This window comes from Palaemon carinicauda, chromosome 16 (genome assembly GCF_036898095.1).
Source record: "Palaemon carinicauda isolate YSFRI2023 chromosome 16, ASM3689809v2, whole genome shotgun sequence".
In the NCBI taxonomy this organism is placed as follows: Eukaryota; Metazoa; Arthropoda; class Malacostraca; order Decapoda; family Palaemonidae; genus Palaemon; species Palaemon carinicauda.
The window spans coordinates 5,569,952-5,587,456 of NC_090740.1; the positions used below are offsets into that span (position 1 = coordinate 5,569,952).

At 37.5% G+C, this 17,505-nt stretch overlaps 1 protein-coding gene across 6 annotated transcripts in view; it reads right to left on the bottom strand.

The window, feature by feature from the left end:
* Nucleotides 1–17,505, bottom strand: part of Pask (PAS kinase) — a 131,493-nt gene that overhangs the window by 52,859 nt on the left and 61,129 nt on the right. For all 6 annotated transcript variants that reach the window (XM_068389570.1, XM_068389573.1, XM_068389575.1 and 3 more), the window contains 10 exons: nt 16,597–16,749; nt 16,103–16,234; nt 14,915–15,031; nt 12,613–12,747; nt 11,833–11,930; nt 4,059–4,200; nt 2,602–2,703; nt 1,401–1,563; nt 668–828; nt 15–182 (listed from right to left, as the gene is read on the bottom strand). In XM_068389570.1, coding sequence (XP_068245671.1) covers nt 15–182; nt 668–828; nt 1,401–1,563; nt 2,602–2,703; nt 4,059–4,200; nt 11,833–11,930; nt 12,613–12,747; nt 14,915–15,031; nt 16,103–16,234; nt 16,597–16,749 — 1,371 coding nt within the window. The remainder of the gene's footprint in view (nt 1–14; nt 183–667; nt 829–1,400; nt 1,564–2,601; nt 2,704–4,058; nt 4,201–11,832; nt 11,931–12,612; nt 12,748–14,914; nt 15,032–16,102; nt 16,235–16,596; nt 16,750–17,505) is intronic.

Consider the following 17,505-nt stretch of genomic DNA (forward strand, 5'->3'; position numbering starts at 1 on the left):
AATCAATTACTTACACTGGCAGTGGACGCCTCCCGGTTTCCTCGACGCGAGTGATTTAGCGAATACTCTGCCCCAGAACTTCCATCCGTGCTTGTCTGGCTATTGTCGTTCTCCTCGTCTGACGATGTATCCCCGGCGTCGTCTTTGACCTGGTTTTCCATTTGTGCTTTAACTTTGATGTTCTGAAATTTTGAGAGGAATGAATATTATATAGGGGAGATTAGTGAGAGTTACTGGAAAACTTTGAGATGGGTAAAAATCGATACAAAATTTTACGAAAACTTTGGTGAGAGGCCATATTTTATAGTTTTGATTTCATTTCAGCTAATTAGATCTGAATGTTTCACATAAGTTGTCCCAGCTGTTCTCCAAAGGATGCTTGTTGTCGTTTAAAGTTTTACCATCAAAAGGTAGTGATGGCAGTGAAAGCTTGCGTCCGCAAACAAGTTTTGGGCTTAGCTTGGAACTAATTTTTCATGCTTTTCATTTTTATACTGTTTATATATTATCATAATGTCTGTAAACTCTTGTTTCTGGAGACTGCATCGTAGTTAAGAATAGAAATAACTGTTTCACTTGCCTTCATTGCTATCATTAACATCTAAATATGCATTTAAACATCAAATATACTTAAAAGTTACTCGATAAAAAAATCAAGAGATCTTACTTGACCGAGGGAATGTTCAACATTCTCGCTGAATGTGGAAGCTAGTGTAAAGCTGACGTTTGATCTCAGGCCCTCCGCAGGCTCCTCTGGATCCCTCAATATCCAAACGCAATAATGAGGACTCCCATTCAGTTCCACTTGTCTAATCTGGTATATTATTACTGAAAAGAAAACCATGGAATTATAATAAAAAAAAATTCAAGTACATCCTATTTGATACCAGGAGTTTCTATGAGTGGTACTTGCAAACCATAGATGGGTTACAGAACATGGATGATGCTTAGTACTGAAGATTATAAACAATATAAAACCCAAAACAAATTTGAGAACAAGTAACCGTAAAATAAATGTACTACTTACAGGAATTGTAATACTACTGTACTCTTAGTCTTATTGCATAAAAAGTAACATTAACTCAAATGCTGTATGAAAAGGTGCAAACATCATAAGTAACTCCAAAATACATTTACTACTTATAGAGAATTGTAACTACTACGCTACTTATTTCTTTTTTTTTTTTTTTGCATGAAAAGTAACATTACCAAAATACAAAAATGAACAAACATCATCAGATTGTAAGCCATAATCAAGTTGAAAAGTGAAGTGCCAACTGTAACAGTTACTGACATTATCTATCCATCGATCAGGTTACTTTATGAAATGTTAAGATGATACATACTTTGATGAAACTTTAACATATCTGAAGATAAGTCAAGAGTGAATTAAAACCTACCAAGATCTGACCCATCTTTGTGCTTCCCAATTCCAAAGAAGCTGCCTTCTTCTATTGCGCTGACGTCCTCATCAGTGTTGTTCCGACACACGGCAGGCGTCGACGTGATCATGTCGCTGGATGAAGCAGTTTCAGATATATCTCTGCATCCCTCACTTTGTACCTGAAATATTTAAAAAATCTACCTGAAATTATGAAATGCTAAATCAATAGCATTTAAATTGGGTTTTAGTGGGGATGTTGTAGACATTATCATGAATTTTCATAGTTAAAAGTGATGTCTCATTGGGCCTCTTATTTATGCTTAGCAGAAGAATGACCAAAATAATGCTAATAGCAAAGATAAAAACCACTACCCAGAAAAAGCCACCAAAGAGAGGCAACACAGATATGAAAAATATATAAAAACATTGATAAAATCAATACACTACTACAAGTACTACTTAAACACTGGAATTAAGAGGCATTCAAAAACACCCATCCATTTGGAAAAAAAAAAAAATTGAAGTGTTGTCATTAAAAGTGTTTTGACAAATGGGAGTACTTTTTAAATTTATGACTGAAACAGAATTTATCAAGAGAGAAGTGGAAATGACGAGTTTTTCTATTTATCTTTTATAGTTAATTCTTTACTTTCCTTTTTATTTTTCCAAATTGGGCTCCTTTCTGTATTGGTGTTCATAAGTTTGGTTTGTAATTGCAATACGGAAATAATATTTCATTCTATACAGCAGTCGTAAATAACTGATTGTTGCCCTTATCTTATTTCTTTGTCTGCTCATTTGGATACAGTATTTACAATTTTTATGTTATGATTATACTAAAAGATGCATAAAGTGTCAAGAGACAAGAATTAAATACACCAGGAGAATAAAATTTGCCCAGGAAAATACAAAGACAAGAATATATTGCATTAACCACATCATATTCATGTGTATGCATTTAGTACATGTAGCAATAATCCTGCTATGGGTCATTAATGAATCATACCCATTTTCCCTTCACATGAAAAAGGCTTATTTTGCTATGCATTAATAGTAGTACCTCAAAAATCCATGACCACTGCACATCACAGCTTTGACTGATCAAGTACTGCATATATCAACTACTTTAACTATAAGATAAAATAACTTAACTACTTAGTCTTAATACGCTACCACTCAACACACAACAATCCAAAATAAATTATATTTAACAATACCTTAGGAAGACTTTTCACTGGAGTGGTAACCTGATTTTGCTTCAATCTTGCTTTACTGGGACTTGTCGGAACATTTGAATTATTAGTCTGTCTGGGTGAGTTCTGAAAAAGAAAAGTGTATAAATTACGGAAAATTTTTAACATTTTTTAATTCATACTGTACTATATCGCAAGGTCACAATACAACTCATAAATGGAATTATTTAAATTATTAGGAGAGACTAAAATATACATGTGTAGAATAAGCAATTCATTACAAAGAAACTATAGTATAATCTTTCTTATATAGAAAATGGCACTAAAACTTACTGTTTCTTCATATCATTATTCTACAGAAAATACCAGTACAGTGAACCCTCGCTACTTCGCGGTTCGACCATCGCGGATTCACCACTTCGCGGATTTTTTCCATAACCCATATATATACAGTAATATATATATATATATATGTATGCATGTATTTATGTATATATGTAGGTATGTATATGTGTATACATATAAATATATATATATATACATACACACACACACACACACACACACACATATATATATATATATATATATATATATATATATATATATATATATATATATATATATATATATATATATATATATATATATATATATATATACATATATATATATATATATATATATATATATATATATATATATATATATACATATATATATATATATATATATATATATATATATATATATATATATATATATCTAAAGTAGGAAGATGTGATGTAGTTCTAAGGGAAAAGTATGGGAAATATGTCTGGGTAATAAGCAAAGCTCTACCTCCAGTTTGTTTCTTCATTATGATCAGAGATAAATGTAAACAAAACATTGGTTGCCATTTTTTATCATGCTTTTTAGCGTGTTTAGGAAATGCATGATATAAAATCACCTTTAATATTTGTGCCTGTTTTAGTTTAGGGTACTGTAGTACATGCATTAAGCGTTCTGTACATTAAAGGGTAGTTTGTTAACAGAACTACGTACAAGGGAAGGTTTTAAAAGTCTGAATATACATGTTGAATAAATAGGTAAATATGGTGTCACTACTTCGCGGATTTTCACCTATCGCGGCCGCGACTGGAACCTATCTACCGCGATAAACGAGGGTTCACTGTACCCATAATAACTGATGGCCTTTCCCAAGGTACAATTTTCTTTCATATATTTCGCTGTTGGAGCCCTTGGGCTTATAGCATCCTGCTTTTCCAACTAAGGTTGTAGCTTAGCTTTTAATAATAATAATAATAATAATAATAATAATAATAATAATATTAATAATAATAATAAAAAACTAAAATGAGTAAAAAATATTCACTTTTCCAGCTGATGAAGTATCAAAGTGAGAACAACCTTTGCTACTATCACTCACAACCCATTGATTAAATAAGACACACCATCATAACTTCAATAATTTTACAAACCTGTTGGCTTAAGTTCATGACGTTCATGGAATTTGTGATATCCCTCATGGCTTTGCTGCTATGAAGTGAACTCTCTGTTTTGTTGACATTTGAACAGTTGTTGGAAACATTCATGGTAGAACTAAAGAAAGAATCTTGGTTACTGAAAAAGAAAAGAAAAAATATTACGATTACAGATAAACTAACCTACTTGCATTGTACCTTGCATAGTGCACTACCAGTATTATAAATTAATCTTTTATAACATATCCCTTTAAGACTTGCAACCATTGCAATTTCTATTCTATCTTTAACTCTTTGGTGTATTCACTATACCTAATTTTTTCCTTTCAACATTACCATAGTCAAAATTTACCCTCTTAACTAAATATTGATCCCTTTGGTGAGTCTTTCACTTGCTTTGTATTAATGTATAAATGAATTAACTTAAATCAATAAAACTCTGGTTAGGTATCAGGAAAATGCAGAAAATGTAACCAGTTTCTTTTAAAACATGGTCCTAACTTGCTAATTAACTTTGTAGTTTCCAATTATTTTAGTCTGCATCGAGTATAAACTCACAAAGACAAGGCATAGGAAAGTTGACTAGAAGTAGTTATTATCAAATGACTATTCTAGTTACATCATGCTGAAAAGCATAAATAATCACTTTCACATTCTTGTTGATTATTTTGAAGGATTGAAGATTTCAAGCAATATTGTCTATTATGAGTAAGACACGAACGGATTGTAATAGCCTGTTGAAAACATGTTAAACTCGCGGTCAGTTAGCAGTTAAAAAGCCCAAATCAAGTTTGATAGCTTCCAGTAGTGCCCAATGTCTCACTATCCTTGTAAAATGTTATTTTCATTAGTAAAATAAATTTTTGAATATACTTACCCGATGATCATGTAGCTGTTAACTCTGTTGCCCGACAGAAATCTACGGTCGGGATACGCCAGCGATCGCTATACAGGTGGGGGTGTACACAACAGCGCCATCTGTGAGCAGGTACTCAAGTACTTCTTGTCAACAAGAACTCAATTTTCTCCTCGGTCCACTGGTTCTCTATGGGGAGGAAGGGCGGGTCCTTAAATTCATGATCATCGGGTAAGTATATTCAAAAATTTATTTTACTAATGAAAATAACATTTTTCAATATTAATCTTACCCGATGATCATGTAGCTGATTCACACCCAGGGTGGTGGGTGGAGACCAGCATACATGTTAACAAAGAAGCTAAGTATCCCGTATCTTATTTTAGCCGTTATTCAAAATAACAAACATAAAATAAATAAGTACCTGGTAAGGAAGTCGACTTGAACCATTACTCTGCCTTTTTAAGTACGTCTTCCTTACTGAGCCTAGCGATCCTCTTAGGATGCTGAGCGACTCCTAGGTGCTGAAGTATTAAGGGCTGCAACCCATACTAAAGGACCTCATCACAACCTCTAATCTAGGCGCTTCTCAAGAAAGAATTTGACCACCCGCCAAATCAACCAGGATGCGGAAGGCTTCTTAGCCTTCCGGACAACCCAGAAATATTTCAAGAGAAAGATTAAAAAGGTTCTGGAATTAGGGAATTGTAGTGGTGGAGCCCCCACCACTACTGCACTCGTTGCTACGAATGGTCCCAGAGTGTAGCAGTTCTCGTAAAGAGACTGGACATTCTAAAGATAAAAGACGCGAACACTGATTAGCTTTTCCAAAAGGTTGCGACGAAAATATTTTGCAGAGATCTATTTTATTAAAAGGTCACGGAAGTTGTGATAGCTCTAACTTCGTGTGTCCTTACCTTCAGCCAAGCTTGGTCTTCCTCATTCAGAAGGGAATGAGCTTCTCGTATTAACAGTCTGAAAATAATAGGATAAAGAATTCTCTGACATAGGCAAAGATGAATTCTTAACTGAACACCATAAAGCTTCAGACGGGCCTCATAAAGGTTTTTAAAATAGAACTTAAGAGCTCTACAGGACATAATACTCTTTCTAGTTCCTTTCCAACCATATCGATAAGTTTGGAATAACGAACGATATTGGTCAAGGCCGAGAAGGCAGCTCGTGTTTGGCTAGAAAACCAAGATGTAGAACATGTAGCCGTTTCGGATGAAAATCCGATGTTCTTGCTGAAGGCATGAATCTCACTGACTCTTTTAGCTGGTAAAGCATATCAGGAAAAGTGTCTTAAAGGTGAGATCTTTCAGGGAGGCTGATTGAAGTGGTTCGAACCTGTCTAACATAAGGAATCTTAGAACCACGTCTAAATTCCAACCAGGTGTAACCAAACGACACTCCTTCGTGGTCTCAAAAGACTTAAGGAGGTCCTGTAGATCTTTATTGTTAAAAAGATCTAAGCCTCTGTGACGGAAGACTGATGCCAACATGCTTCTGTAACCCTTGAAAGTGGGAGCTGAAAGAGATCGCTCTTTTCTCAGATAAGAGGAAGTCAGCTATTTGAGTTACAGAGGTACTGGTCGAGGATACGGATACTGACTTGCACCAGTTAGGAAGATTCCCCACTTCGATTGGTAGACTCTAAGGGTGGATGTTCTCCTTGCTCTAACAATCGCTCTGGTTGCCTCCTTCGAAAAAACCTCTAGTTCTCGAGAGTCTTTCGATACTCTGAAGGCAGTGAGACGAAGAGCGTGGAGGCCTTGGAGTACCTTCTTACGCGTGGCAGACGTAGCAGGTCCACCCTTAGGGGAAGAGTTCTGGGAACGTCTACTAGCCATCGAAGTACCTCGGTAAGTTATTCTCTCGCGGGCCAGAGGGAAGCAACTAGTGTCAACTTTGTCCCAACGTGAGAGGCGAACTTCTGCAGTACCTTGTTGACAAACTAGAACGGAGGGAATGCATATAGATCTAGATGAGACTAATCTAGTAGAAAGGCATCTAAAAGAACCACTGCTGGGTCTGTTGAGAGCCTCTTGGACATCGAGGTTGCGAAGAGATCTATGGTTGGATGGCCCCAGGTGACCCAAAGTCTCTTGCATACATCTCTGTGGAGGGTCCAATATGTTGGAATTATTGTCCCTTCCTACTGAGACAAACTGCTAAGACATTCAAGTTGCCTTGGAAGAAATTTGTTACTAGTGAAAAGTCTAGACCTGTTGAACAGGAGAGGAGGTCACTAGCGAACTCGCACCATGTCAGAGAGTAGGTCCCTCCTTGCTAGGAGATGAACATCAAAGCAGGGAGTTGTCCGTGTTGACCTCCATTACTTTGTCCTGAAGGAGAGACCTGAAGCTTTTCCAGGTCAGACTTACTGCCAGAAGCTTCTTGCAGTTAAAATGCATTGTCCTTTGACGCGAGTTCCATAATCCCGAGCATTCCCTACCGCCTAAGGTCGCACCCCAGCCTACGTCCGATGCGTCTGAGAAGAGAACGTGGTTGGGAGTCTGAACAGTCAGGGGAAGACCCTATAAAAGGTTGATAAAGTCCTTTCCTCAGGTTAGACCAGACTTATCTTCCGGAAACCGGGATCGAGACCGCTTCTAGCGTCTTGTCCTTTTCCAGTGAAGAGCTAGATGAAACCGAAGAGGACAGAGGTGTAGTCTTCCAAGTGACACCAAATGCACCACGGATGACAGTGTCCTAACCAGACTCATCCACAGCCTGACAGGGCCGTATTCCTTCTTCAGCATCTTCTGGATGGATAGCAGGGCTGGGGATTGATCTTCTTGTTCAGCCATGTCCTCATCAGAGGGTTCCTCATCCGAAACTGATGAGGAAACGGCAACGGAGTGGGCAACGTCTGACTCGCTGAATCCGGTCGCACTGGTGGATGCGTGACGGAGCCGGACACAAGATCATGGTACTGCTGCACAGTCTGTGAACTGTCAACCATGGGGAAGCGAGGAAGTACAGCGACAACCCGAAACTGTCTAGACTGTCTGGGTAGTACGGACAACCCCTTATCGGGTTGCTGAGGTTGCCGCACTGCGTCACAACAAGTCACCTCTGCTGGTTGTTGAACGTCTTCCCAGTGACACACTGAACGTCCACAACCACCTCCGAGAGTAGCATAACATCAACGTGCGACTGGCAACCCACACTGGGTCGCACCGGTGGAGGAACCATCTCAACTGGCGGACGTGAGTAGGATACCTCAGCGTCAACAGGGCGTACAACCAACCGGTAGGAAGGTCGTTGGCAAGAAGGGTCTTCTCCGTAAAAAATCCTCTATCAAGGACTAAGCTTGGACTGCATGTCTTGCAACAAAGCCCAAGGTCTATGGGAGCAGGTGTGGCAACAGACGGGGTTAGCGACTGAAGCGGAACCATTACCCTCCCTGGAAGCATGTTATGCTTAAATAAAAGTCCATAGGAGGCTAAGCAGCTTAAGGCTCCTCTCCAAATGACAGAGTCCTCAAGGGAATATCAGAAGGAGGGAGAACAGCACTTTCTCATCTACAGGAACCATATCCGAGAAAAGCTAGGTTCTCTCAGTAAGGGTTTCACTGGTGCAAAAGCAGCAGACCAGAAGGCAACGTTATGAAACTGCTTGACAGTCTGTGAACTGTCAAAAACTGAACTGTCAACCACAACAGGAGCGTGAGGACAAACAGCACTGGTGTATAAGTAGCAGACCAGAAGGCAACGTCATGTAACTGTATGACAGTTTGTGAGTTGGCAACAACCAAAGTTGTATGGGGAAGCCTCAACTCCTGACTGACTAGTTTGCTGCTGGCGAGTGGCGGTAACCACAGAGTGTTGCGGAGGCTGACACACCGTGTCAAAACACGGCAGCTTGTGGTAGCTCACGCACGGCAACGGAGTGCTCTGTGTGTGGGAGTTGTGGGAGCTGGCAACAACAAAAGCAGTGTGCTGGTGCGTGGGAGGGGCTGCGGTGGGTTGAGGAGCATGCGGTATGGTATGCGGAGCATGCTGTAAGGTATGCGGCTCATGCTGCATGGTATGCGGAGCATGCTGTAAGGTATGCAGAGCATGCTGCATGGTATGCGGAGCATGCTGTAAGGTATGCAGAGCATGCTGCATGGTATGCGGAGCATGCTGTAAGGTATGCAGAGCATGCTGTAAGGTATGCAGAGCATGCTGTAAGGTATGCAGAGCATGCTGGATGGGCTGCGGAGAATGCCGCATAGTGCTGGAACCCGGCAGCTCTACAGAACCTTCCCACTGCTGATGCGGTAGCTCACGCATGTTAGCAGATGGTGCAGCAAGAACATGCGTCTGGCAGGGTGGACTGCGCATCGGTGGTGGAGCTCTCACAGGTGGAGGGTGGGAGCAGGCAGCCGCAGTATCTGCTGAGCGCACAACCCCGGCGGGTTGTAGGTTAACAGGTGCATTGTCAACCTTCCAGCATGATACTCCTGCATGAAGGAGCAAGCTGAGACTGTATAGTCTGCAGCATGGACCACTAGGGTCTATGAAAGACAACAACAAACGGAGCTACTGTCCGTTGTGACTGAGGGTCTAAAACAGCTGGTGCGGCAACAGACGGAGTTACTGCCTGTTGCGGTACCACCTTGCCTCTCTTGGGAGGTGTGCAGTTGTCGTACTGCAGCGAGTCCGAACTGACCCAGTGGCTACACCTAGGCCGTTGGACTTGCGCGGAAGGGACCGACTGGCACTTAAAAGCTGCAAGATTTGGTCCATGGTTTCTGCGAGAAACCTCTTCCGCAGACGAGGAATAAATGGGCTCTCTCGTCTTTGTGTGGGTGGGGTGATCACGTCGGCAACGTGTGTAGATACACCCGAAACCACAGAGGGAAACGTCTGTTCGTCGATCAAGGCCTGTGGAACCCATAAGTCCTTCGACATTACTTCTCCCCTGGGCTTGGGAGCTTGTAAGAGGTATCGGACTAGGTGAACAACTGGCACGAACAGACGAACCCTCGAACGCAACACTGTAACACTTTGCGCATATCACTTTATCACTTTTTATTTTCTGTTTGCACTTATTTCACTGAACTCGAAACTTTAAGTGGTTTGTACCTGAAACACGCAACCCTATCCTTCATTAAAAGGTAGTAATTGCGAAAACAGTATTACAATGTAACAGAAAAACATAAAAATTAAAGATAAAGAATTCAGTGGCTGGAAAAGAGACTAAACACTAGATCAAATAAACTACGTTTAAAATCTCTCACCGCATAAAGCCTGGGAACAAGAATAAAACTCTAGAAACATTTTACCTTCTTCCCCTATAGCGACTAGGGAGAAGAGCAAAAAACGAGAACAACGTTACCCGCTTGAACGAAACGTTTATCCTCCTCTCTCTCCCTCCGTCTCTATCTCTCTCTCTCTCTCTCTTGACTTAGAACCTGAGAGATGAGCCCAATTATATATATCGTTAAAACATATTATTTGTTAAAGGAAAAAAACTGAAAGGTTTCCCAAATAAAAAGTTCCTTTACAGTATTAGAATTAAAACCATTTAAGCTAAGAAAGAATGAACGAAACGCTAGAATCGGTTTACTCTTACTGCAACGTGAAACCGTGAAATACTCTCTCTCTATCGTAACGATAGAGCGCAAGTTGAACGTTCTGAACGTCAACAACTGCGGAGACTAAACAAAACGTTAGTTCAACTTTGAAAACAGTACGAGACTATCAAAGAAATTCTTTCAAAAACATTAAGATTAAAATAGCATAAATTCTTAACAGGAAAAACGATATGACGGGCTCAATGTTAATTAACTTCGGTTCCAAGTAAGGACCGCCTACTATTAGGAAAGGTCGCATATAAACAAACATAAAAATTAATTTTTAAAAGTTTATAATAAATGGAAAGTTAATCGAAGAGGCCTATAAAAGGCGGAGAGATATAAAATAAATCTATAACTTTGTTAAACAAAATTACCAAAAACCTAAACACACTTCCGTCTAAGGGAAGGGTGGGTCATAAAAAGTGAAAGAGAGTCTATACTCTCTTCGACACCAACACTTCCGTCTAAGGGAAGGGTCGGCCATTTAAAAGTGAAAGAGAGTCCATACTCTCTTCGTCACCATAATTAAATCAAATTAATTCCAAAAGCTTGCTAAGCTAATGATAAAGCTTCCTGAATAGCGAAGGCTAAACTCTAGAGCAAATACATCACCAAATCGTGAACAATAGCTCCAGAATCAACAGCGTATCCAAGTAGGTCTAGCCGGTGGCACGACAGAGGAAAAATTGAGTTCTTGTTGACAAGAAGTACTTGAGTACCTGCTCACAGATGGCGCTGTTGTGTACACCCCCACCTGTATAGCGATCGCTGGCGTATCCCGACCGTAGATTTCTGTCGGGCAACAGAGTTGACAGCTACATGATCATCGGGTAAGATTAATATTGAAAACTATAGGTTTCTCAGTAGGAATTTTCCTGACCCTCCCTGGTCTTAGCTTAAGCAGAGCAGGGACATGGCTGCTGATCATATGTATGTATGGTTGATCTCTTGAGATTGTTCTGACCCTTGTCTATTCCACTCATCAAAGACCTTTAAAACATTTTCTTTGAAGTATTTTCATACTTGGAGATTGATACAATGCCATCATCCATAACTTACTTTGCTGCTATAATTTTGGAAGGATATTCTCACTTTTCTTTTCTCCAGGCCAAGGAAGTTTTTTATGTACATCAAAACTGAAGATTTAGTCTTAAAACATTCTTCAATGAGTTGCTTAAAAGTTTCTGAGATTGACAATGATGGCTCTACATCAGCAGATAATAATCTTAATGTAATTGTCAAGTTTATCAGGTTGGACTCCCTAATAAAGCATCACATGAACAATAGTTTACTGTATGAATATACACACAACAAACAGATGAATACATATGAATTATGCTTACCTATCAGTGGCTATGAAAGCACAATTCCCTTTAATTGCAGAAGAGAGTTCTGTTATCGACGAGAGTTCGGAGGGAATGGCGGTTATTCCGGCCGACGACTGAAAAATAAGATAAAAAGGCTACAGTTTTACTTGATCTTTGAATTTCAAAAGCAATGTTACCACATTAATACCAAAGAAATTTTTCATACATACGCATTAATTATACATATACCTAAAATCAAATTCCCAAATATCCAATGTTCAACAGTTTCTTCTCAAGCCAAAGAAGGATGTCTGCTGTACAGGGCCATCTAGACTCATACTTGTGTATCAATCATTCAACTATTTTTTATCAACTGTGAGGCAGAACGAAGCAAAGGACCCAGAGGAGGCCAATTATTATGATTATTGGATTACAGCAGTACCTCAGGATACAAAATTAATTCGTTCCGGAGTAGCTTTCATATCATGAATTTTTTCTTTTGATATCTTAGAGAAATTAGCTGCATAAGTACTAAAGAGTTGGTTTTCTAAAACAAGAAATCAGAGTAAGTACAGGAAGGGAAGCTCACATAAAATGAACAGGAGGACTGCTAAATACCTGTGGGTATGGGTGGCACGTACAGTACACACTAAGATACTGTACTTCTTTCACTTGACAGACAAAAGACTGTTGTGCTTTGAGTATTAAACACACAAATATTAGATATACATATAAGATTAATGGGGCTGTGATGAAATGCATACCAAACACAAACATACATCTATTATTAAAATTATTCTACCCTTTATTACATACCTTGCTATTCTCCTTCTGACTGTCGTTTTCACTATCGCTTACGATGGAATCAGGGTCTGACCCGAAGGAAGGGCTGTTCATCTTGTGAATGGAGGCAACGTCATCAAAGAAAGTTGGAATCAATTGAGTAATAGCCTGAGAGAGAAAAATAAATTGTAAGATAAATTGACAACAAAGAAGAAAAAAGGTCTGACTTGAGTCAGTACATTATTATTATGAAATGCATCAACCAAACTATGAAAAAAGCTTATTAAATTTCATAGAATTGACTAAATACTACAAGAACACTACTGCATTTTTAAACTCACACGAGTTGGCCCTCTTATACAAAAATCATCATAAAAAGTAGAAAGTTTAGTACACAGTCTCATAAAAAGTAGAAAGTTTAGTAAACAGTCTCATAAAAAGTAGAAAGTTTAGTAAACAGTCTCATAAAAAGTAGAAAGTTTAGTAAACAGTCACGTAAAAACCATAAAAATGTAAACAAGAGAGAAGAAATTACAAGTCCCAAGAGCATAAAATCGTAAAATTCTAATTTATTATTTAATGCCAAAACTAAAGTACATTTACTATAATATTAAGGTTACTAAATTTTCTCATTCATTTAAAGTAAGGCCCAGAGACCCTAATTACACCTTCCCAAGGATGTATGCTACCTGAATTTAAGCAATCATATTACAACATATTTGTCCGTTTGGCATACAATCATTGGTCTCTTTCTGTACTAGCATACATTTCTGATACAGTACTGTACGGTACGTAATTTTTCTGAAGTATGTAGGGAAACAACTACAGCACAGTATACCATATAAACCATATTATGCATCTAAACTGAATTTACATAATTGTTCTACAGAGTATGTGTTTCCCTAACTTAAAATTGCCTGTGTTTCTTCCTACAAATAAGCATTTATTTTAGAAAGCGAACTTTTTTCAAATCACAATTAACACTGGGCAAGACCAAAGACTGCATAAATATTTAAATCAAAGTCTATAGAGTTGTTCAAAGTCAGTTTCTCTAGCATAAAATCAAACCATTACCACATGTGTGAAACTAGAAGTAGTTGCTAGTCAGCCTCTAAATAAATCAAATCTGAAGTAAAAATACTGTTGCTACCTTACATAACAAAGTAATGTAAGGTACTCTAACTTCAGCTTACTGGTCCCACACATCAATGCCATTAGTCTAAAACAGCCTAGGCTCTGGTCTTAAACACCTATTCTTGGCAAGCAGAAATTATTTGAAGATTCTATCTTCATTGGGGGTGCTAGCACTACAAAATCCTATGATACTGCAATGATAACTAAACAATATACAGTAACACCTGTCTTTACGTCTATTCAACACTTGTCGGTTGTAACTTCACATCGCTCTCTTTAAATATCAAATATATAAATAGAATCCAACTTGGGTCATTCTATCCCAACTTACATCAGTATCCAAGACATACAAAAACAATTAAGTATGGTACTGTACATTACTATATTCCCCATAGAAGCTTATTAACCCCTTTACCTCCGGGCTATTTGGAAATTTCCAACCCTTAACCCCCAGGGGGTTATTTTTTTCCCAGCACATTTTGCAGTATATTTTTTTTAAATTGCTCTAACAGCCTTAATTTTTGTCATAGAGAGGTCAGGTTGGTCTCATTCTCTTGGAACATGCCTGAATTTTCTCAAATAATTGTCAAAAATATGAAAAATGAAAATTTTATAGCATTTTTTTGCAAGGACGTACCGGTACGTCCATACGGGTAAAGGGATGGCCTTTGTGAAACGTACCAGTACGCCCTTTGGGGGTGAAAGGGTTAACATGAGTATCTGGCTTTTGTAAAATGATAGCAGGCTGTGAATATTTTTTTGCATTCAGAACATTTATGAGGAATCTTCAAGTCTTTTTATATGGAAAAATCTACATCAAACATTGGATCTTGGAACCAATTACTGACGTACGAAAGGGTAATACTGCGCTGTAAAGTCTTCGTGGCATCTATACTGTATATTAACCCTTTTACCCCCAAAGGACGTACTGGTACGTTTCACAAAAGCCATCCCTTTACCCCCATGGACGTACCGGTACGTCCTCGCAAAAAAATGCTATAAAAAAATTTTGAGAAAATTCAGGCATTTTCCAAGAGAATGAGACCAACCTGACCTCTCTATGACAAAAATTAAGGCTGTTAGGGCAATTTAAAAAAAAATATACTGCAAAATATGCTGGGGAAAAAAAAAAACCCCTGGGGGTTAAGGGATGGAAATTTCCAAATAGCCTGGGGGTAAAAGGGTTAACACATTCACTTACCGCCCCCTGAAGCTCTTTCTTTCCGTAACCAAACAGCAGTCTTGTGAAATTGTGGTTATAGTCCCGAATTCTACCAGCACCATCAAGAACTACCAAACCACTAATATTGGAAAACACCTGCAAAAAAAAAAATAGGGAAAATAAATATTACATGCGACAATAAACATACTTGTATTTCCCAACCTTATAAGCAATTCAACCAGTTGCTTTCAAACATAAATCTTTTTGAGAAAATGAACATAAATCTTTTTGAGAAAATGAACATAAATCTTTTTGAGAACATGAACATAAATCTTTTTGAGAAAATGAACATAAATCTTTTTGAGAAAATGAACATAAATCTTTTTGAGAACATGAACATAAATCTTTTTGAGAAAATGAACATAAATCTTTTTGAGAAAATGAACATAAATCTTTTTGAGAAAATGAACATAAATCTTTTTGAGAAAATGAACATAAATCTTTTTGAGAAAATGAACATAAATCTTTTTGAGAAAATGAACATAAATCTTTTTGAGAAAATGAACATAAATCTTTTTGAGAAAATGAACATAAATCTTTTTGAGAAAATGAACATAAATCTTTTTGAGAAAATGAACATAAATCTTTTTGAGAAAATGAACATAAATCTTTTTGAGAAAATGAACATAAATCTTTTTGAGAAAATGAACATAAATCTTTTTGAGAAAATGAACATAAATCTTTTTGAGAAAATGAACATAAATCTTTTTGAGAAAATGAACATAAATCTTTTTGAGAAAATGAACATAAATCTTTTTGAGAAAATGAACATAAATCTTTTTGAGAAAATGAACATAAATCTTTTTGAGAAAATGAACATAAATCTTTTTGAGAAAATGAACATAAATCTTTTTGAGAAAATGAACATAAATCTTTTTGAGAAAATGAACATAAATCTTTTTGAGAAAATGAACATAAATCTTTTTGAGAAAATGAACATAAATCTTTTTGAGAAAATGAACATAAATCTTTTTGAGAAAATGAACATAAATCTTTTTGAGAAAATGAACATAAATCTTTTTGAGAAAATGAACATAAATCTTTTTGAGAAAATGAACATAAATCTTTTTGAGAAAATGAACATAAATCTTTTTGAGAAAATGTCCTGAGATAAAGTAAGACAAACATCTATCTCCAACCAACAAACAAATCTAATAAGGTACACACCCATAATTCTAAGTCAAAGACAGTCTTCTTAATCCCTTGATCGAACTGAGATGGATCCACAGTGAAGTGAGCACAGAGAGGGAACGTTGCACAGTCTACAGTTTGTCCCGTGCAATGTTGCTTCTCAACATGCTGTAAAGAAAGGAAAAAAAAAAAGATTTTTTTTCACCAATTAGGAGAAATCAAATTCAAAATAGCAGAAATAAAACTTTGCTTATATTTATCAACTTATCTTGAAGATGAATATTACTGTAGTTACTTTTCTATTATTTTGCTTTTTATCAGATAATTTCTAATTTCCATAAGCTCAATCTTAATAATAATGATAAAATCCAGTCTAATAGCTAGGAGGTTCAAGAAAAATAAATATGTAAACAAAACCAAAATAACCTGGATGAAATAGTAAAGTTTCACTTAATTTACTTTTACACACTTTAACAGCACTAATTAAAAGTAGCATAAATTGTAAGAACAAATCCAAATGGCTACTGTACCTTCGGTATTTCTTTGGACGAGTCAGGTACTTTAATAGCTGGAATGAGATCTCTGATGTTCAGCTTATTCAATTCACTATTTTCTGCATAACCAAACAGAGCGTTAAAAGAAGGATCGTGTGTGTGTATTCTTCCACTTTCATCAACAGATGCCTGAAAATAGGGAACACTTTATGCCTGCTGCAAAGTCAATCCTTATGCAGAAAGGTTCTGTGGTATACAAACAACAATAATTTATATACCACATATTTCAGAATCTCGGTTTATAAGGCAACCCACAGATAAGTCGACCCCCAAAATTTCAGTTCCGGTAGGCCCTGCTGCTTCCTCCGGTGCCTTGGATGACCGCGGAGGTAGCAGCAGTAGGGGATTCAGCATTATGAAGCTTCATCTGTGGTGGATAATGTGGGAGGTTGGGCTGTGGCACCCTAGCAGTACCAGCTGAACTCGGCTGAGTCCCTGGTTAGGCTGGAGGAACGTAGAGAGTAAAGGTCCCCTTTTTGTTTTGTGTTCTTTGTTGATGTCGGCTACCCCCCAAAATTGGGGGAAGTGCCTTTGGTATATGTATGTATGTATTAAAATATGCTATTCGCCTAAGTTATTGGCTAGCTTTAGCAGTAGTGTAAGAGTTGAAATACGAAACTTGCCTGTTATCGGCTAGCCTAAGCAGCAGTGTGTAAGTTACTACAGTATGTATAAAGAACTGAGCATGAATTAAAAACTACAAGTACAGTATGTTATTACAAATGTTGTTCTACTTACCATATGAAATAACAAACAGTATTATCATAAATTTGTATAAAAATTACAATTCCCTTCTCCGCATGCTATCGATCATAACTTGAACATAAACAAAGGCGTGTTCATATGAGTACTACCGGTATTCGAAACGTTCCAAACAAATGATGA